We start from the raw sequence: 22,522 nt of genomic DNA, 5'->3' as shown, positions 1-22,522 counted from the left end.
GGCAGTATCAAGCCTCTTTCTGGTCGCAATCGCCATGTCTCTCCAACAGCAGAGGAAGATTTGGCTTAGTGGGTGAAGAACGCTGTGAGAAAGTCAAGAGACTCCGCGATCACCGTGGCGGAGACGAGAGGCTGCCATCTGCGGCAAGGAAGGAGAACCGCTGCCGAGGGATCTGTCCTGCAACCGATTTCTCTGTCTGTAGATCGTCGTCCGTGTAAAGTGTTGGTCCATAAGATACGGCCCGAGGTGTCGAGTTCAGGGAAGCTTCCTCCAAGGACTCGCTGTCGTCTCGTCCGCGCTCACAGCTGAGAATCGCCCGTGTCTCCCGCACTATGGGAAACGCAGCAACTGCCAAGAAAGGCAATGAACTGGAGAGCGGTAAGAGGAGGAGCGTTTGATTCACCTGATATTAAGTGGTGCATTACTTTCAAAAGTCCTTGCTGTTCTTAGAATGTCAGTATTTATTTAACTTTGTAGCCAGGGCTAATGTTAGTTAGCTGCTTAGTGAGTGCAATGCAAATGTTAAGCAGGTCTGGAGAGGTGTGTGCGTTTCCAAACTGTTATTGCAAGGAAATCATTCTGTGTTTACCATAGCCAGCAAAAAGGTTTTTGTATTTAGATCGCGCTGCTATGGTTGTTTGTCATCTAGAAACCACAAAGTGAGTCAAACTAGCTTGAACGGAGGCCTAAGGCTATCAGTGGCGTTTATTTTTCTACATGAATGGAAATGCTTATATAAACTGAAACTTTAAAACGGAAAGAGGGCCGTGCGAACGCTTTTGTTTTAATAACTTCTACTTCAAGTATGCAATGGAGCCGAAAGGTTAGAGGCTAATAAGCTATTTGCTAGGTTAGAGAGAGGCCCAGACCTGCTGTTACGCCTGTATCAGGAAAAACACTCGCTCAAACACGATTTCTTATCGTTCACACATGTTTTCTGGATCTCTAGTTGCCATTAGATAATGCACATAAAAATGAACAGTTGATCTAGTTGTGGTGAACTGTAAAATCAGGGCTGCAGGATAAATAAATTGTACACTGACTGTCAGGTTGGGCCTATTAACAGCAGTCTACTGCCTCTAGTAAACAACATGAAGCCATTAAGTTAATTAAACGCCTGTTGTAGCTGGTGAGCATATAATAAACTAGTGAGCATATAATAAACTAACTAAAACGAGTGGTTTCTTGCGGTGTTTGTTAATACATGTGAAGATAAGTGGCAATGGCTAAACGTTTGTTTTCATCTTTTACTGCAGGGTTGCTAACTTTTGAGTTTAGCTTGAAATGAGAATTATGGAAGGGGAAATAACAATTTGTCAAAACATTTAGTAACCAAACAGTTTCATTAAGTTTAGTGACAACATGTTACAATGTTTACATGGTACAATAACTGTAGCCTACTGTTTTTATTAGTGCTTGACACAAATTTCACGATTTTAATTTATAAGTTTGCGATACAATTCCGATCTTGATTCAGTATCAATTCATTTGGATAAATATCAGGTATAATTACATGTTAATTTTTCTCAGGGAAAAAATCTCTCAGCTAATGTTGTAAATGTACAGGGAGCCCTGTCAGCTGGTATTATTATTACAGATTAAAAGATCATTATAGGGATCATCGTAGGGCTAAGCCCCCCTTGACGTCGGGCCTGTTGGTTCAGACTGGTCCAATCAAGAGGTTGCAAGTCTTCATTGGTTTAATTAAAACCTATACCTTGTCAATGTGTGTGTTCGACTTAATGTGGCGCTGCTTAGACCGAATAGCATATGACCTCAAAATACTGCGAGAGCAACTCGAAAGAACAGCTTTTAATGGTTAATCATACAGCTTTTAATGATTAATTGTGCAGCTCTAACACATAGTAACATCAAGCTGGATGTTAACAACAAAGACACTATCTAAGATTTTTGGATTAAAATACCATAATAAAACCACTAGTGTTTCCAACAATGTTTTAAATCCAGAGAAACCAGCGTAATGGCCCCTGTCATTGTGTTACCTGTCAGTGGTGTTATATCCGCGTTACCCTTGATAGTAGAAACCATGGAAACACCAAAGATGCTTTAATATATTTTATTAAGCAGGTGAGCAACTGTTTGGATATCTTTATCAACAGAAAACTAATCATTGTTATATAGATCAACACGGTTAGTCTTACTCTTCTTCTTTATTTACTGTGAGTAACATAGAGGCATTATCAGCAGAAGTCAAAATGTGCACAGTACCTCCTATGGATCTAAAACCAATAATTCATTTCTATATTAATAACAAATGGCAAACAGAATGGAATTTATATTCTATGAACAAACTTCATGAAATCAGACCCGATGTTGGAAGAAGTTTCTATCAAATCTCAAACTGATTGTACAAGATTGTTTATACCCGTTGCAGAATAGGCCATTCCAGGATGACACACATTTTTAATACAAGGAGAAGATCCACCAAAATGTTCTTTCTGTCAAAACTCTTTGTCATTGAAGCATGTTTTATTAGATTGTGCTGGTTTTAACCCTGTGAGAAACCTTTTTTATTCAGTTAACACTTTTGAAGAAGTTTTTAACAAAGTTTGAGTTTTTAGCAAAAATAAATTGAAAACACCTGATATAGTTTTACCATAATTGTTCTCGCCATGAAAATAGCTACAGAAGCTAGCATGGCGTTAAAAACAAACAAACAAGCAAACTGCGAGTAACAAGTTTGTATCAGGATTTCTGATCCGAGTTCTGTCAGATTGTTTTCCATCGTCTGTGGAGGTGAAGACAACAACTCCCATGATTCCAAGCTCATTTATGGCATCATCAAGCTACACCTTTGTTATTGTTTTGAATAAGCAACCTCTAAACCTCTACATGCTGTGCCTTTAAGGCAGGTTGCATGAAGCGCAAAAAAAAAAAAAAAAAAACCCTCCCTAATCCTAATGTTTTTACATAACATTACATGATATACTTGGAAAACTTTACAGTTTTCATAATTGTAAGTCATTAAATATATCTTAGAATTCAAAGGTCTGTCCCTGCTGAAAAAAATAAATTAGGGCCCGGTTTCATAGACAGGGCTTAGACTAAGCCAGGATTAGGGCTTAGTTCAATTAGGACATTTAAGTAGCTTTTATAAACATACCCTAGAAAAAACATTACTGGTGTGCATCTTGAGACAAAACAATGACACTGATGTATTTTAAGATATGTCAGTGCAAGTTGCTTTCAGTTAAAACAACTAAAACATGCATTTTAGTCTAGAACTAGCTTAAGCCTTGTCTGTGAAACCGGGGGGAAATGCTTAAACCAGCCTAAGCTGGATTACTTGTCATAACTGTTTTAAGATGGTCTCTTGACCAAGCTGTTATTCATCTGATCTAGCTGGTCTCCCTGCCTGGCTTAGCTAGCAAGTGAAAAGTGCTAAAAAATCTCAACAGAGTATCTTATTTCATGTGAAAATGAAAGAGAGGAAAAATTACAGATTGCTTCTTTAAATCATTAATCATGTTGGTACAAACTGGTATGATCAGTATATAAAAATTAAACCGGTTGAATATTTTATACCAGTTTTTAAGGGTGCTCTGATCAGGATTTTTGGGGCAGATTACCGATCACTGCAAGTGGTACTGGCTGCTACTTATATTCGATATTCAACAAAATAAATAATAGACCAACTGTTCTTGACAGCTGTTCTTTATTTATTGGCAAGCAGCATGTGCAACATATTCCATTCCCTTTCTTAGAGGTGGTTAGGAACAGCTTTGAGCTTAACAAATATAGCACTTCTGTGAGATAAATAATAAAAATAAAAAACAGAACAGTCTTTATCAACAAAGTAAACAACACTGCATAGTCTTCACTGTATAAATTTCATATAAATTAATCCTATTAAATCTACTAAAGAGCAATGAGTGATTTTCTCTTTGTCATTTCTTGTTTAACATTAACGACCCAGATGACAGCTGTCACTTTAAGACCGAATGCACAGATCCAGTATACTGATAAACATGCGACTTGTTTCCCAACTGTTTATTTTCACTTAAGACATAACCGACTGTGTTAAAGTGAATACTCACCAAGCAAGCTGGGCATTTTGACATATTTCTGTGTATTTAACCGTTTAGGCATAAACCCGAAGCTCAAAGTTTACTTTGCTTGTCCGTGTTCCACTCCGTCTCAGAGTGAGCGCACAGAAAGCCACTTGGAGAACAGTATCTCTTTCGTGGCTTGTTGTAGTTTAATACCTCTTTTTTGTTTTAGAGCACATCCTGCAGTTTAGCAAAAGTAGCCTGTATTTTACAACAATCACTGATCTAGCTGATTTGGACATTAAGTTTGGGCTTTTAGGGAGGAGCGAAAGCGCACCACTGTGAAGGAAAGAAATGCACTCAAATATCACAGCCCTAGTTTCTTGCTGTCATTTATGTAGGGTTGCTGTCGTTGCAATGTCTCTGCCCTCTGCAAAGAAGTTGCAAATGCATTGTCCTTTTCAGACACCTGGTAGAACTGCCAGACCGGTGAATGTAGTGAAGCAATTTTAGCTGTGCATAGAAAAAATGTCTCACGAGTTTTACGTCATCTGATTGGCTCTTCTGATTGGCCCTTATAGAGACCACCTATAAAGCTATTATCGGCCGATAACGATGAGTGCCCGGTCAATCGAAGCACTCTTACAGTTTTTCCTTTTAAACTGGTGTACTTCCCCCTTTACTGGTATTATATGTGACCCTCTAGAAACATTAGAATAATAAAAAGGCATTTCATGACCTCTTTAGAAAGCAGCAAAGTGGGGCACAAAAACATGTTTTGTGTGAATCGGTCCTCACTGTTTGGAGTGAAATGAAGGTGATTAATGATAGCACTTTTATTTTTCAGTCACCTTTTCCTTTAAAGGGATAGTTCACCTAAAAATGAACATTCTGTCATCAATCACTACCTTTGTCGTTCCAAACCGATAAGACTTTTGTTTATCTTCGAAACTCGAAACTTAGTAATGAAACCTGAGATTACTGTCCCATGCAATTAAAGCTTTCACACGTTAAAAAGTACAAAGAGACGTAATCCATATGAATCTAACTGTTTAATCCAAGGCTTCTGAAGAGACATGATCACTTTCATGATGAACCCATATAATTTGGGCTTTTATTCACATATAAACATTGATCAGTGCACATACGTAGAGCACATCAAATATGGTAAACAGATGCTCAACTGACCATACTTGATGTGTGAGAACAAAACTCATTGGTTCATGCAGAAGATCTAATGTTCTTGTGTGTGATTAAAAATCTGATATTAAAAACCGATTGTTGTAAAAAGTAGCTTGTAGCTGAAAAAGTTATGTTATTTTGAAAGCTGCTGAGTTACTCTCAAAGCTACTTATGTAAGTGTTCAGTGTGTCACCGTCATAGTCTTTCGCTGGTATTGGTTTAATTGTCATTTTATTTAGTGGAAACTGTGCCCACAGGTCAGAAGACTGTTGTTACTGTTATTGTGAAAGAAATAATAACTAAAAAGTGAGGAAAAAAAATGGCACAATATGAAAATTATATACACTTGACAGATAGTCTGATTATTTTAGTTTTGTTGGTAACACTTTACAATAAGTTTCATTAGTTAACAACATTAATTAACATGAACTAATAATGAACTGCACTTATACAGCATTTATTAATCTTTGTTAATGTTAATTTTAACATTATTAAATTTTATCATTATTAAAATCTTGTTAACATTAGTTAATGTACTGTGAACTAACATGAACAAACAATGAACTACTAATGTTTAACTAATGAACCTTATTGTAAAGTGTTACCGTTTTGTTTTATTTCCAGACCATTAGTATATTTTGGCAGCTTTTATTAGGTGGACCAGTGCCTTCCTGGCCTTTATGTGGCTTCACCCCTGCAATACATCAAATTTTAGGACTGCTGTGACCTTCCTAAATTAAGCAAGTTTGTAGATGTTTGTTTTTGGCCTAAACAGTGAACATAAACAGTCTCTAAAGACAAATGAGTAGTGGTTTCTTTGTTTCACGTCGCCACCACAACAACATACCAGTCACCTGTAATCTTAGTACTATGAGAGCCTTCCAAGCCTAAGTACACTTAGCTGTGGTCACTGACGTGAACATCTTGTCATCTTCAGAGGATAAGAGTAATTAGTAGATTTGAAAGGCTTGATAGAATCAACTGCAATCAACACTGTTAGTTTAAGTGGCACACATCCTTACCCCGAATGCACTGCTCAGTGTGATGGACCTACATCTCCAAATGCAATGTGGACTTCAGATTTGAAGTGCTAAAACCAGCATTTTTTACACTTTCTTAGGTGGCTTTAACTACTATGTACTTAACTATTTGAAAATGTATTGGCCACATATGATGTACATACCTGTTCTCCATTGTATTTAAATTTAAAGTCCTTGCGTTTAATTAACATTTGTAGTAGGGCTGCACGATAATGGTTAAACTGATAATCACAATTATTTTGCTCAAAATCATAATCACGGTTGTTAATCACGATTATTCTATCAAAAAGGGTAATGTAGTTATGGCCATTTTGCATGTTCTTTACCAACCTACACTTCACCCAAAAGGCCTGTAGGTGACACACCGACTTCATTTAACCAGCTATGATAACTTCGTTAGATGGTAAATCAATACAAAACACATGGTTTTGGTGAACGCTTTGTAATCTTTGTAATCAGAAAACGATGTTTTTTGATATATAAAAAAAAAAAAAAATGTCCCAGTGGCGATATAATTTTCAACTGATAAACATTATGAAAACTGGTAAAACCTTTAGGAACTTCAAAAGATAAAACTGCGAAACTCCTAATATTATTTCCAATAATTCCAAACTATGTTCATTTTCCTGATTGAATTGTCACATAGGTTGCATTCTGCAAACAGTAAGGTGGAGAACCGTGTTGCATTTGTTGGAATTCATCACTGAAGGTTTGAACATGGCAGATTTAGTCACACAAATAGTACGAGTGGCTTGTGAAGAAACAAAGACTGGCTGTATGACTCTTTCATTGAAGCAGAATTGCGCTGTGGAGATCGCTAAACTCCAGCGCACATGTTTGTTTTCAGATCATCAGCGCTTCTTCCGCATTTAGAGGGAGCGTGTGCACAGAGTTGCCAGATTGCAAAGATTAAGTAAAACACCGGGAAGACAGTATATCTTTTTAAGGGAAAAGCTCTATTTGGCGGATTTAAGCCCTTTGCATCTGGCAACCACAAGCATATCCCAAAGAAAAAAATTGTAATCAATCGAGAGAAGCAGATATCGTTATCGCGATTAAAATACGATTAATCGTGCAGCCCTAATTTGTAGTTACACTGTTAACTTTACCCCTAACCACAAACCAAACCCTTACCCCAATTCTAACTCCTAACTGTAACAGTCAGTTTTTCAGGGACGGAGGCAGGAACCGGCTTTAAAGGTTATAACACATTTTATACAACAGTTAGTTTCACTCCTTAAATCTGATTGGTCGAACAGTGTTATGGAGTACTGAGACTTTTCGCTGTTTTTTTTTTTTTTTTTTTATCAATCTGCCTGTCCATGTTTGTGCTCTCCAGACAAGCTGTCAGTCTATGTAGTAGTATTAGTGGGGATTTTCAGTGACTCTTTCTGCAGGTTACATCGCTATGCTAGTTTGAGGGGGGTCTTTATGAGGGAGTCATTGAATCATTTACTCAACTGGGCTGCGTTTCCCTAAAGCATCGTAAGCCTAAGTTGATCGCAGAGACCATTAGTGGTAATTGTTCTACAATCAATTTAGGCTTACGATACTTTTGGGAAGCGCAGCCCTGATTTGTCCAAAACACTGATTAATTTAGGAACAAAATACCAAATACCACTATAACAAAATACCACTATACCAACTATTTTCATTGGTAGAGCAGAAGCCCTGGGCTAGTGTACGCCCTCAGTCGAACGCACAGCCTTATAAAGTATACTTCATTTGACTCGTATGCATACACAGGCATCTGACGCATGCACAGTTTTGAGCAATCTCTCGCCACGAGTTACAACCCATGTAAACATCTTTGTATTCTTTCATGCTAGAGTTGTACAAATTAGGGTACTTTATAACCTCTTCACACAATCTCTCGTCTATGTAGGCCTCCATTGTCGCTGTAGCTTGCATGCGTTCCAGTCTGTTCTGTTATGAAAAATGCAGTTTTTCTTTGACTACCTTGTAAATCGACTCCCCCCAGGGCACAGTTGCCACCTTGTGGTTAAACAAAAAAAAAAAAATTAAATGCGCATTTGCGACCTGTGCGTACAAGTACGCGCGGTTACAAAATTCCGGCGGTGTGCGTACAGTATGTGCGTACTCTTCTGATGACGAAATTCGCGTCACGTGCAATGTACGTTGACCCTCGCATACGCGTAAAAAGTGAACTATACTTTGGGCTTAAGTGCCAATATTGTGCCTAAAATGTAACTTTAGGTTGGTAACACTTTATTTTGCAGTGTCCTTGTTAGCCGTTACATTGTACATAGCAATAACAATACATTTTCCATAATTACATGCAACTAACCCCAAACCAAACCCCAATCCTAACCCTATAGAAAGTACATGTAGTTAATTAATATTATTCAGTATTTAAATGTATAATTACACTGCAACAAGGACACCTTAAAATAAAGTGTATTCGTTCTTGTTTATTGAATGTTGTATAAACCAATAAAACATTTAAGATATTTTTTCAGAGAAGGTATATCTAATATGAATGTTTTTGTCTTGCTGCACTGGCAGATTTTTTACGCTAAGTGTAAGCAAGTTGAAAAGTAAAAATCTGCCAGTGCAGTAAGACAAAATACTTGTATATTCAAGATACAGTCTATGAAAAATTGTTAATGCTCAAGTAAATTTATGATTTTTAGATATTTCTTCTGGAACATACATACAGTCTGTGCCCTGACTCTCCTTGCTCTGTGTTCATTGTCAATATTTATAAATCATGTACTCAATTAAATTTTTTAATTCATTACAGTTCAGTAGTTTGCAATTAAATTTCCAGTTACCTCTGTTTACCTCTGTCTCGGCACATTTCTAATTCTGTCGCAGACAAATTTTGTCAAATATCAGCTAAAAATCAGTTTTTCTACAAAACCTTAACATTTCCATAAATTCTGTAAATCCTGAACTGTTCTAGTCTTTGTCTATAACCGTCTGTACCCATAAGCAGTCATACTTTACAAAATGGTTCGTTCCAGGCCATCACATACTTGCGAAGCAAGAACATACCATAAAAGGATGTGACAGTGAGAAGAGTCTTCCTGCAGGCATCTGCGGTTGTAAAAAGTCTTCAAACAGAAACTGTTAGAAAATAAGCACGCGTATGGTGCAGTGCCTAAAACCGTTTTGTACACATTGCTCTTGAATGTTTTGCTAAATTCTTGTGAACTGTGATTAGCATCCTCATATTGTCTCTAGTAGTCATCTTATTCAGCAGAAGTGATAAACATTTAACTCGACTTTTGTATCAACGTTTGATTTGTCTAGTTTCTTTAGACCTGTACTTTTGTCACGTCTAATCCATGTCTTGCACCGTCTAACTGATGTGATTGTTTGACAGAAATCTTTCTTTTGTATCTCTCTTTGTCTTTCTCTCCTTTTCTCTGTCTGATTCTTCATCATCCCATCCATGTGGGTGAATGTTCCTGAAAATCCTTGGTGATCTGTAGAGACTTTTGGTATGATCACGATTACATTAGGTTACCGCAGTGATGGAAAACATTTGCGTAAATTCTCTTGGCCAGGCTAAGAAAAGCCACAGTAAATGTAATGATTAGCTTTCTGATCATTTTTTCGTCACTGCGGTCAACTGAAGTCTGCTGTGTTGTTTTTGTTTTATGTGGGATTGTCTTAACTTACACTGTTGATGTCCTGTTCCTGTGTTAGTCAATAACAAAATATATGCATGCTTCACAAGAACACCTTTTCACCATTGATGTCCATGGTTGCCATGCCTTGTGAGATTGCCTGATTTTGTTGTAACTAGCTAGAAAAAATATTCCCTTGTTTACTTCTAATGTGTTGTTGATTTGAATATGAAGTATCTTCAAATGCCGATTAAAGTTCCAGAAACAGTTTGTACTGATTTTTTTTTTTTTTTTTTTTTCCCTCCTTGCAGTCAAAGAGTTTCTAGCCAAAGCCAAAGAAGATTTCTTGAGAAAATGGGAATCACCACCACAGGTGAGTTTTTTTTATTATTATTATTATTATTTTTATTTGTAAATCTTCCTCATTATGAGTGATGAAGCAAAGCATAAGCCCCATTCACACAGCCAGCCGCTAAAGCCTTGTTTATACTTTCACCTGGCTCTGCACCATAAACCTCCGCTGACTGTGTGCACTCCTCCCCAAACGGATGAGGCATTTATGCTTGACATGCCCGCCATTGTAGTACTCTTTGAAATGACAGGGGGCGACTCAAAGTAATTTTTCTCTAAACCATCAGGGAGCAGGAGTGAGAAGTAAGGTACACACGTGAAGATGTTTGTTTTTTATTACACTTCACCAAACCAATGCTACAAAAGAACCAAAGAATCGTGTGAAATACAGTAAACCTTGAGATTATTACTTGTGACATTACAACAAAATATATGGATATGAGAACATATGTATAAAACTAAATTAAACAGTCTCTTAAATATTTTCCTATTTCATTAAACATTTTTATTTGATTTCATTAATGTTTTTATTAAACATGGACCTTTATTTTCATTAAATAAAAACTTATTTCTGCTATTGTATGCTCATTTTGTAAATGTAAGAAATTAATTTGGACAAGCGCAAGCTGGGTGCCTGTTTGGCCAGAATCTAAACGAAGTCGTGCATCTTCGGAATTGGAGCCGTGCGCAAAGTTACAAAAAAGGCCGAACACACCGCCTCGCAAAATGGGGCACACTCCCTGTGCAAGCAGGGGGTCACAGGCGCTCGTAATATCATTGCACACATGGTACGGCAGCAAAGGTCCTTGATTATTACGCTGAAATGAGAATATAGTTCCTAGCCATATCGGCCTAGAAAATCACAACTTTTCATTTTCCGTCGGTCTTAGTACACGATGTAACTACAGAAGAGTCCATTTTTAAATAGGAAAAATATCGAAAATCTTTGGTCATTTTTGAGCGAGATGCTAACGGTCTAATCAGATTCAATGAACTATGCTAAGCTATGGTAAAAGTGGTACCGCCAGACCCGGAGATCGGCTGAATGGATTCGAAAACGGTAAAACTCAACTGTTTAACTATAGGGGAGTTGGAAAATGAGCCTATTTTCAAAAAAAGTGGAGTGTTCCTTTAAGCTTGGTTTATACTCGCCGCATCAAATAAATGCTCTTCTTTTGAACTTTCTATTCATCAAAGAATCATGAAAAAAATGTACACAACAGTTTTCAACATTGATAGTAATAATAAATGTTTCTTGAGCAGCAAATCATCATATTAGAATGGTTTCTGAAGGATCATGTGACACTGAAGACTGAAGTGATGATGCTGAAAATTCAGCTTTGCCAACATAGGATTAAACAGTTAGAAAACAGTTCTTCTTTTTAATTATAATAATATTTCACAATATTACTGTTTATTTTTAATCAAATAAATGCAGCCTTGGTGAACATAAGAAACTTCTTTTAAAAACATTAAAAATCTTACCAATTCCAAACTTTCGAATGGCAGTGTATATATATGTGTGTGTGTGTGTGTGTGTGTATATATATATATATATATATATATATATATATATATATATATATATATATATATATACATACAATTGCTTAAAATACGTAAAAATCAAGTATGTATTAATGTGTTTATGTAAATTTCTACTGGACAGCAAGACTAAATTTTTTTGGGTTGTCTACTTTATATGAATATTTTTTCTTCAATATTGTATTTAGAACTTACAATACAATATTGTATGTATCAGACGTTAATTTGTATCTAATATGGCACTATTGAAGGACAGATTCTTTTAATTATTTGTTTTTGTCCCTATAGAGCACAACTGGCTTAGATGATTTTGACAGACTAAAGACATTGGGCACAGGATCCTTTGGGAGAGTTATGTTGGTTAAACACAAGGCTACAGATCAGTTCTATGCCATGAAAATTTTGGACAAACAAAAGGTTGGTTGTAGTACGCTGGTAACCAAAATGTGTGTTTGATTTCTCTGTCAGTATTTGCACACCATAAAAATGTAATTTATTTAACAGTTTTGAAGAAAAAGTATCATTAATGCTTCCACAGTCTAATTATTTGGATCAATATGTAAGGGATAATAAACAGCTAGGTGTGCATGTGACATGATTCATTTGATTAAAATTCAGCTAATCAGAATCAAGGCTTCAGACAGACCATGATCTAAATAAATACAGTACGAATTATGCTGTGTAATGATTTGCTTAAGAATTCTTGTTTATTTATATATCTTTTTTCTAGGTGGTGAAGTTGAAACAAGTGGAGCATACACTAAATGAGAAGAGAATATTACAAGCAGTATCCTTCCCGTTCCTTGTCAGATTGGAATATGCATTTAAGGTAATTTACAGCACCTTCCGATATCCAGTTCAGCACCTTCCGATATCCATTTTTATAGCTTTGTGTAGTGATCAACAGATGTATCAGCCCGAGCTGTTCAGCAGACAATATTTGGCCAGTTTATCTTAGGGCTGGGCGATAAAACGATAACGATATGTATCGCGATAGACACGTGATCGATATCAATAAAAAATGTGTTCGATAAAACGTTCGATATTTTTTTTATTCTTCGTCGGAAGAAAACAGAGGTTGCGAAGCAAGTTTGGTTGCATTAACAAAGGCACTCGCTCTCTGGTAACCTAGCAACGTAGGGAGTGACATGCTAACAGCCAATCATGTAACAGTATCATGTTTGGTTGCGCCATATCGTTGTCTCGTGCTGGTCTGCTGGATTCCTCTTCAGTAACCAGCAACTGATAAGCAGAAAATGAGTGCCGCAGCGAGCGAGGAAATTGTAAATAAAAGAGGAAAAGTCAGCTCGCCAGTATGGCAGTTTTTTGGATATTATAAGTCTGACCGTAGTCAGACCAATGTCGTCTGCAAATTATGCAAGACTGGTAATACCACGAACTTGATGTACCACCTTAGCCGCGCTCACCCTTTGGAGCACAGCCGTATTCAACCAACAACATCTGTAGCTGCAACACCGCACAACATTTTAATTATTTGAGTTTTCCATGGTTGTTGACATTTCTGTCTTAATAACTGAGGGGATTATGATCAGAGGAAGGTTAAGTTTAAAATAAAAATGTTTAAATGTAATATATTTTTCTCCTGGTCCTTATTTTACATGGGTCAGAAAAAATTATCAATAATTATCGATATCGACCGATATGAAACACTGATATCGTGATACAGTTTTCAGCCATATCGCCCAGCCCTAGTTTATCTGAATTTATTGTATCCTATTTGGCCAAGAAAGAAAGTGGGTAACACTTAACAAGGTTTCATTAGTTAACATTAGTTAACTACTTTAGTTAACATGAACTAAGAATGAACAAGACTTATTATTCTTTAAATTAATTTCAACATTTATTCATTCATTATTAAAATCAAAAGGTGTATTTGTTAACATTAATGCACAGTGAACTAACATGAACAAACCATGAACAACTGTATTTTTTATTAACTATGATTAAAGGGTTAGTTCACCCAAAAATGAAATTTCTGTCATTAATTACTCAACCTCATGTCGTTCCACATCCGTAAGACCTTCAGTCATCTTCGGAACACAAATTAAGATATTTTTGATTAAATCCGAGAGTTTTTTTTATTTATTTTTTTTATCCCCCATAGAAAGCAACACGTTCGAGGTCCAAAAAGGTAGTATAAACATTGTAATTAATGACAGATTATTAAAAAAATACTTATTACTATTATTGATAGCATAAACAGCAGCAGGTCTGATGGGCTGCATTCACTAATGCACAGATCTGTTTAGACATCAGATATTTTGTCCAATCAGTTTACAATCCCTTGTAACGCAACTGTTTACTTTCAATGTTCATCATAAAGGCATTTTGAAATGCAAAGTGTATTTAAGCATCAGAGAATTGACTTTTTGTCCCACTGCTGAATTTCAAACAGAATAACAAGTTAGCCAACATATAATTATTAATTTTTTAAAATTATTTTATTATGACAGTAATTTGAACATGAAAAAAAAAAAAGTATTTCTAATGCCAGCTAGAAACAGGGGTATCGTTTACTAACTCTACACATCTTTAGTCTAGACTTGTGTGTCTCTCAATTTTAATTTCAGCTTTATTCTCATAGGACAACTCCAATTTGTATATGGTGATGGAGTATGTACCAGGAGGGGAGATGTTCTCACATCTTAGAAGAATCGGAAGGTTTAGGTGAGTGAAGACATGTTTAAGCTAACAAAGCGGTTTATTCTTTTCTGCCAGATCAATTGAAGTTAAACTCCAGCTCAGGTTTATGCAAACAATGCCCGTGTCTGATCAAATTTTTTGCATATTATTGTTATCAAAAGTGTTATTTGGCTAATGTTGCAAGATAATTACTAGTTTGTCAAGTTATTAAATTGTTTCAGGTGTTAATTCTGATTAATGTGCTTGCAAGTTTATTTATTTTTTTAAATGTTAGAAATTCCCAAGAGTTGATCCATTTTACAAAATGACTCATCCTGACAGCACTCACCAATAAATTCAAGTGTGTGCATGCATGTCAAATAAAATGTTTATTTGTGCTTGTTAATGTTATGTTTGTCATATGTCAAAAAGTGTTACTATATTCAGCAGTGTTCACAATAAAAAAATAAATAAAAATATATCAGTAGTCGTTCCCAATACCAGTTAAATGTAATGATTCTCTACGGATCCCCTAAAGGGGCATGATGAAAAAAAAAAAAATGAAATGAGAGGAAAAATTGGAAAACCTTGCTTCAATAATTTGTATGTCTTATGTCTTGCTGTCATTTAGATCTCCTGTTTTGTCTCTAACTCTTGGATGTGATTTCTCTGATCGACAGTGAACCACACGCACGGTTTTATGCTGCACAGATTGTCCTGACCTTTGAGTACCTCCACTCACTAGACCTCATCTACAGAGACCTGAAACCTGAAAACCTACTCATTGACCAGCATGGATATATACAGGTAACCCTTTAAAAATATTTGTATTTTGGCATTGATTCCTAATAAAATGTTATCTGATCCTAATTTAACTCACAATTATAGACAAACACATTCTAACTAATCTAACGCACAGACTGTTGTACTTTTCACATTTATATTGAATACTTTGAGTCATTCACAGTGCAGGGTGGAAAAAGTAAGTGAACCCTTGAATAGTAACTTGTAGATCCTCCTTCAGCAACAAAACTTCCATCAATGGTTTCCAGTAGCTGCTTATAAGACTTCTGACCAATTTTGGACCATTCCTCCCACAAATCTGTTTGAGTTTATCAATATTTCTGTTTATCAATATGTCAGCCTTCTTTAATTCATTCCACATCATCTGAAATGTAAGGCCTCAGGGAAACATGCATTTTCTTCTTTTTCAGACATTCTTTAATGGTTTGGGTTGTTGTCTTGTTGCACCCAACCTCTCTACAGTCACAAACTGTTATCTTGTCATTCTCCTGCAAAGTGTTTTGATACTCTTTTGAATTCATGATTCAGTGATTGCAATGTAACTAGACCTTGAGGCATCAAAGCAGCACTAAATCATGATGCTCCTCCACCATGTTTCACAGTTTTGGTGTTGGTGTTGAGTGCCCTATTTCTTCTAAATTAGGCATTTTGTATTTTTGCCAAAACATTCATCTTCTGTCTCAACTGGGAAAAATTTCGGTAGACAGAAGCATCCATGGTTCACACTTAACAGTCTTTCTTGAAAAGAACAGATTTGTCAGTAACCAGGCTTTGTGTGGCTTTATTTAAAGGACCGGGAACAGGTGCAACCCACACTTCCAGTCTCACCTCCTTAAATGACTCTGCTTTTGGAGCAGTCATAAAACAGAAGTCCACTTACTTTGTCCAGCCTACCCTGTTGATGATCACTCAGTGTCTTTAATAAAATGTTGAACTGTTTGTGTGGTGTTACTGTAAAAGTCTCGAGTGCAAACATTTTTAAAGTGAATGGTTACTTAAAGGGATCATGAGTCATGACATGACTTTTTTTTTAGGGATGCGGTGTCTGCTGATAATCACATTCTATGACTCGATCAGGAGTCATTAAATAGGCCATCTCACCAATCGATTGCAAATTGATGACGTCATGTCATCACCAGTGTGAATTTAAGAAACAATTTGAAGAAACAATGCCTTGTGGTTCAAGAACAAGTGATTTGACACGCAGCAGCAAAACAGTGCTCATTCGATATGTGCACGCGCTGTCTGAGAGACGGGTTCTGAGCGCAGTCAGCACACACACCTGGAACGCGCGCACACAAAGCTGCTGCTCATACAGTGTGTGAGTACTTGTCTCACTGGGCTTTAACGGTCAAATACACACACTTGTGTGTCAAAATGACGTCTTTGCGAGTATCTTCGTAAACGTAGTCGTTTATGTCTTAAAGGGTTAGTTCACACAAAAATGAGAATTGTCATTAATTACTCACTCTCATATCGTTCCACACACATAAGACCTTTGTTCATCTTCAGAACACAAATTAAGATATTTTTGATAATCTGAGAAGTATGACTCCTCCATAGACAGCAATTTAACCACCACTTTCAAGGTCCAGAAAGGTACTAAAGACATCTTTAAAAAAGTCGACGTGACTACAGTGCTTCAACCTTAATATTATGAAGTGACAAGAATACTGTTTGTGCACAAAAACAAAACAAAAATGACTTTATTCAACAACATCTCTTCTGTGTCATTCTCCTACACTGTTTACGTTCAGCACCTCCGTGTTCTACGTCAGAACGCCGGCTCAGTATTGGCCGGCTCCTGCTTCAGCATCACACACATGCGTCGTGCTGCTCACGTGAACAGCCAACAATGCACACTGAGTTTTCTAATAATTCACTGGCCCGTCATCAATAATTCCTTATGTAATCCTGTGACACATTCTGGGACATCATTAATAATAAGCCATCCACTTGTTACTAACACTGGGGTCATCTGAAAGGTTTTCACATTGAAAATATAATTGTGCATCTGTCTGTTGTCCAGTGCAGGCAGCATTATTTATCACAATGGGTCATAACCTCTTTAAAGTCCTCCTTATTAGGTCCACTATTAAAGGGGTCATTGACCCTGGTCTTCAGAACACCCTGAATTTGTGACTGAAAATCAGTCAAGCAAGTCAGGCATTCAAATGAGCATGGTGTTTTATCCTGATGTAGGCGTCATTTGAATTAAATTGGCCATGAAAGATGCCTATGCTCAGCAATAATGTTTAGGCAACTTGAGGCTTTTCAGTAATGCTCAAATCATAGTAATCAGGCCACCTGAGTATATTGCCTGGCAAGTTCCCCACCCCGGCAATATTTCCTCCCTGAGCTGTCTGATGCAGACAAACCTTTCATCTTCATAGACTCTCCAAACTTCTCCCACACCTGAGTTTTTGCTTTCACATCTGTAATGGTTGCAGTCAGCCATTCTGGATTGCCAGTACCTGTCCATTGATTCAGGAGTCCTATGATCTGACCATATCCTTCAGCCTAATGGCTTCCTTCACCGCCAGTGTCCATCAATGCTTTAAATTCCTAAAATTTGATTTGAAAAACCCTGCAGATGGCCTGAATGTGTAATTGGAATTTGAAGTGCTCAAGTAATGGTGACGGCCATACTAGTTCCTTTGCCTCGGCATCAGGGTGAAGTGCTGACCCTGAATAGTGGCGAAAAACACACTGAAGGCAGTTGTATTTAATCCTTATGGAAACTCATAAAACAGTGTCAGTTGAAAGAATGCTATATAATTTTAAAAAATGCCATTCTGAGTTTGCTGTATTTTAATATTTGCCTGTTATTTTGTTATAAAAGATTATACAGTTACACTTAAATGTACTAAACTGTGGTTTCCTCCACAGGTAACAGATTTTGGATTTGCAAAAAGAGTAAAAGGCAGAACCTGGACATTATGTGGAACGCCAGAGTACCTGGCACCAGAGATCATCCTCAGCAAGGTCTTTTTCTTTTTCTTTTTAACATTCAGTTGAATCCAAATTTCCCACAGGGCAAATCACTTATTTGTTGTTCAAATTTAGGGATACAACAAGGCTGTGGACTGGTGGGCACTTGGTGTTCTCATATATGAAATGGCAGCTGGATATCCCCCGTTTTTTGCAGACCAGCCCATTCAGATCTATGAGAAAATCGTGTCTGGAAAGGTATTGGCAGGTTGCATTGTGCTTTACTGTATGTATACAGTTAAGATTTGTTTGAATATGCACTGAATCAAAATGAACATGTTTTGTAGGTACGATTCCCCTCACACTTCAGTTCCGATTTAAAAGATCTGTTAAGGAATCTGCTGCAGGTGGACCTGACTAAGCGCTATGGAAACCTAAGGAATGGTGTCAATGATATCAAAAACCACAAATGGTTTGCCACAACGGATTGGATAGCCATCTATGAGAGGAAGGTAAGATCCTCAGTCTTCAGTTACGTAGTTTGAGCCTTAGTTTACACACCACCATATTGAGTGTAGTGAGGTTTATTGCAATATAAAATATCTGTTTTCTATGTGAATATATTTTAAAAATGTAATTTATTCCTGTGATGCAAAGCTGAATTTGCTGCATCATTACTCCAGTCTTCAGTGTCACATGATAAATTATTGGTGATCAGTTATTATTAATGGTTCTTATTAATGGTTTGATGTTGAAACCAGTTGTTCAGATTCATGTTTTTGTGGAAACTGATACATTTTTTTCAAGATTCTTTTGAGTTAAAATTAAAATGAAAAAGAACAGCATTTATTCGAATCTATATATAAACTATGACTTTTGCCTCAAACTCCTAATTTACTGCTTATTAAAGGGTTAGTTCACCCAAAAATGAAAATTCTGTCATTTATTACTCACCCTCATGTCGTTCTACACCCGTAAGATCTTCGTTCATCTTCGGAACACAAATTTAGATATTTTTGAGGAAGGCCTTCATTGAGAGCAAGTTAAAAGGTACTAAAAATATATTTAAAACAGTTCGTGTGACTACAATGGTTGAACCTTAATGTTATGAAGCGATGAGAATACTTTTTGTGCACCAAAAAAAAACAAAGTAACAACTTTATTCAACAATATCTAGCACTCATCACTGAACTAAACACTGCTTCATGAAGCGTCAAAGCTTTACGAATCTTTTGTTTCGAATCAGTGGTTTGGAGCACTGCCAAAGTCACGTGAACCATTGAAATTTCAAAACACTTATGACACAATGAAGACTCGTTTACTGGCAGTTTGAGATCATTTGATGTACGCTCCAAACCACTGATTCGAAACAGAAGATTCGTAAAGCTTCGAAGCTTCATGAAGCAGTGTTTAGTTCAGTGACGAGTTCTAGATATTGTTGAATAAAGTTGTTATTTTGTTTTTTGGCACACATAACATTCATAACATTAAGGTTGAACCATTGTAGTCACATGAACTCTTTTAAATATGTTTTTAGTACCTTTCTGGGTGTTTGAAAGTCTAAGTTAACTTGCTCTCAATGCAGGCCTCACAAGCCATCGGATTTTATCAAAAATAACTTACAAATTGTGTTCCGAAGATGAACGAAGGCCTTACGGGTGTGAAACGACATGAGGGTGAGTAATTAAAGACAGAATTTTCATTTTTGGGTGAACTAACCCAAAATAGTTTGTAAAGTAATTAAGTTTAGGTATTGGGTAGGATTAAAGGATGTAGAATATGGTCATTCAGAAAGACATTAATATGTGCTTTATAAGAATAAATGAGAATGATTTCTGAAGGATCATGTGACACTAAAGACTGGAGTAATAATGCTGAAAATTCAGTTTTGACATCAAAGGTATAAATTTGTCGTTTTAAATTGTAATAATATTTCAAAATATTACTGATTTACTGTATTGAATGGCTTCAGAAGACTTAGAATATAGTGCAAGAAAACTTTTATGGTGCTTATAATGTGTTTTTGCCTTCTGTGGCTTACTGTAGCTTAACAGTAACAACCATGAGTACTCACAGTATCGGATTTGGATCGGTCCTGTCTGACCGATACCTATTCTGGCAAAAATTGCGTCTTTCAAAAACATTAAAGAAACTTAATTATTCCTAATTTTTGACTGGTAGTGTATAGTAAGAGAACTAAAATTTTTGCAATATTATATTGTTGATATAATTGTTCATTTGTGTATTTACCTAGGGAGATTAGTGAACAGTTAATATAGAAGTGCACAGGCATTATGATAGACTTCTGATTACAACAATTTCTCCAATCACCCACCAGGTGGAGGCACCATTCATACCAAAGTGCAGAGGTCCTGGAGACACAAGCAACTTCGACGACTATGAAGAGGAAGACATTCGTGTATCTCTTACAGAAAAATGCGCAAAGGAATTCTCAGAGTTTTAGTTATGGACACATCTAAGCTAGGCATATGCATATATACATATATTTACTTCTCTATATATGTGTATATATGTGTGTGTGTTTGTGTGTGCGCATCACACGACACGTCAAATAAGGGTATCTTTGCACTCTAAAGACATGGGATGAGCAGAGAGCACATCACCCTTCAACTTCTTGTGTACTTCCTTCATTCCATCCGGCTTTAGAGAGGTCACCAGGTCACCAGGGTTCTCATGCTCTTAACCATCATACACTGGCACATCTCTTACTCCTGTAATTCACTCTTTTCCTACTCCGTTATTTTTTACTTTTTTTTTTTTTGCTTTGTTAAACAACCTCAGTTGTTTGACATTGTGTTCCCCGTTCTACCGTTTTTTTTTTTTTAAGATGTGAAGATTTTAGAATGACATTTAAAAAACGGAAGTGTGGGAGGAAAAAAAAACACAAAAAAGGCCAATTCAGCATTGTTACTTTTTTTCATGGCAGCGTCACACAGTGTTGTGATTGGAAAGGTAGGCGTTGCCTGAACCTATTGGCATTTTTGGTGTTACACGTCGCTTTTATTTTCTTTTTACTTTAGACCAAAACAACTGACAACTTTTTATTTTTTTGTTACTTGTGCATATCTGTTGAATTCAGAGTGGTTTTTCTTTTATTTGAACCACCTTGTGTGTTGAAAGCATGACCAAAACCATCGTGTTGTGAATGGCAGAGGAGGAGGTCTTAACTCTTCAGATTTGCCTTAGAAAACTCGATATTACAGAGCCCACAGAATGATTGCATTACAAATGTTACAGTGATCTTTATCACAATGTTACAGTGAAGGTCCAGTCTCATGCATATACTGACAGATGTTGTTAGCAATATAAAATATATCTTATTTTACCACTTCTGTGCATTTTTATTCATTATGCAAAGGTTTTATTCTAAAATGTAAGATAAAACCTTAAAGGTTGGTTCACTTTAATCATTTTAACTGCTGTTTATTATCTGATATTTAAAACTAAGAAAAACAGCAAATGCATTGGTCCAATCGCTGTAGGATGAATTAGATCAGGGATAGGTAGCTTCGGTCCTGGAGTGCTGCTGTCCTGCAAAGTTTAGCTCAAACTCTGATTAAAAACTCACCAGCCTGTAGCTTTCTAGTAATCCTGAAGACATTGATTAGCTTGTTCAGGTGTGTTTGATTAGGTTCGGAGCTGAACTCTGTTGGACAGTGGTCCTCAAGGACCGAAGCTGCCCATCCCTGAATTAGATTATCACAGTGAGGCACTTATCAGTTACACATCAGTTACTTGTTCACTTTTTTTTGTCACTTTTTGTTAATGTTGAAGCTGTTTTGCAAAGTTCTCTCTTAACTGAAAATTGTAAAACTGCCAAAACTCCATGTTCTCTCTTCCATTGTTGCTGTTGAACTTCTGTCGTATTTTTTTTTTTTTTTTTCCGTATGACCGAATGTAGTGTTGAAAATTCTAGGTATGCATATTGTTTGAAAAGTTTGAATTTTGAGGTACATTCTCACAGACATATACTAAGAAACTGAATATGTTACGAAGGAAAAGAGAAAAAAAACAGAGGCTAGTAAGCCTCTTCTCCTTTGTATCACATATAATCCAGTTATTGTTCAGCTCATACTGCGTATATGCATTATTTCTTATAAATGTTTTTATTTATACACATATTAGAGAGATGCTAATAAATTTTATTTTTAAGATTGGTTGTTCTTTTGAATGTGTACAAATGATCTTTATACTTTTTATTGGACTAAATGCCTTTAAAAATCACCTTTTCGACCTGCAAGACTTTAAACATTCTTTCAGACAGGCTATTGTTTGTAAATAGCATGGTACTGTCACAAAAGGTAGCAGCATTGACACTTAAATTGCAATTAATTTAGCCACTACTAGCCTAAAGCCTGTTAGTGCTTGTGCAAATACAGCTAGAGATTTCTGTCCCTCT

General features: G+C 36.4%; 1 protein-coding gene across 1 annotated transcript; it reads left to right on the top strand.

The window, feature by feature from the left end:
• On the top strand, positions 1 to 22,277 carry prkacbb (protein kinase, cAMP-dependent, catalytic, beta b). Its single transcript, XM_051883052.1, has 10 exons — positions 1 to 378; positions 10,140 to 10,201; positions 12,013 to 12,141; positions 12,455 to 12,553; positions 14,330 to 14,412; positions 15,048 to 15,174; positions 18,061 to 18,156; positions 18,238 to 18,360; positions 18,450 to 18,614; positions 20,441 to 22,277. Exons 1-10 carry the CDS (start codon positions 333 to 335, stop codon positions 20,564 to 20,566), a joined length of 1,056 nt encoding a protein of 351 aa, XP_051739012.1. The 5' UTR covers positions 1 to 332; the 3' UTR covers positions 20,567 to 22,277.
• Positions 22,278 to 22,522: the final 245 nt, after the last annotated feature.

This window comes from Ctenopharyngodon idella, chromosome 2, assembly GCF_019924925.1.
Source record: "Ctenopharyngodon idella isolate HZGC_01 chromosome 2, HZGC01, whole genome shotgun sequence".
NCBI classification, from domain to species: Eukaryota; Metazoa; Chordata; class Actinopteri; order Cypriniformes; family Xenocyprididae; genus Ctenopharyngodon; species Ctenopharyngodon idella.
This window is presented reverse-complemented; position numbering and strand designations above follow the sequence as displayed.

Coding starts and splice junctions, on each gene's coding strand:
- prkacbb (XM_051883052.1), top strand. CDS start 333: ATGGGAAACGCAGCAACTGCCAAGAAAGGCAATGAACTGGAGAGCG. Junction 12,554..14,329: donor GATTGGAATATGCATTTAAG/GTAATTTACAGC, acceptor TTATTCTCATAG/GACAACTCCAATTTGTATAT. Junction 18,361..18,449: donor AGAAAATCGTGTCTGGAAAG/GTATTGGCAGGT, acceptor CATGTTTTGTAG/GTACGATTCCCCTCACACTT.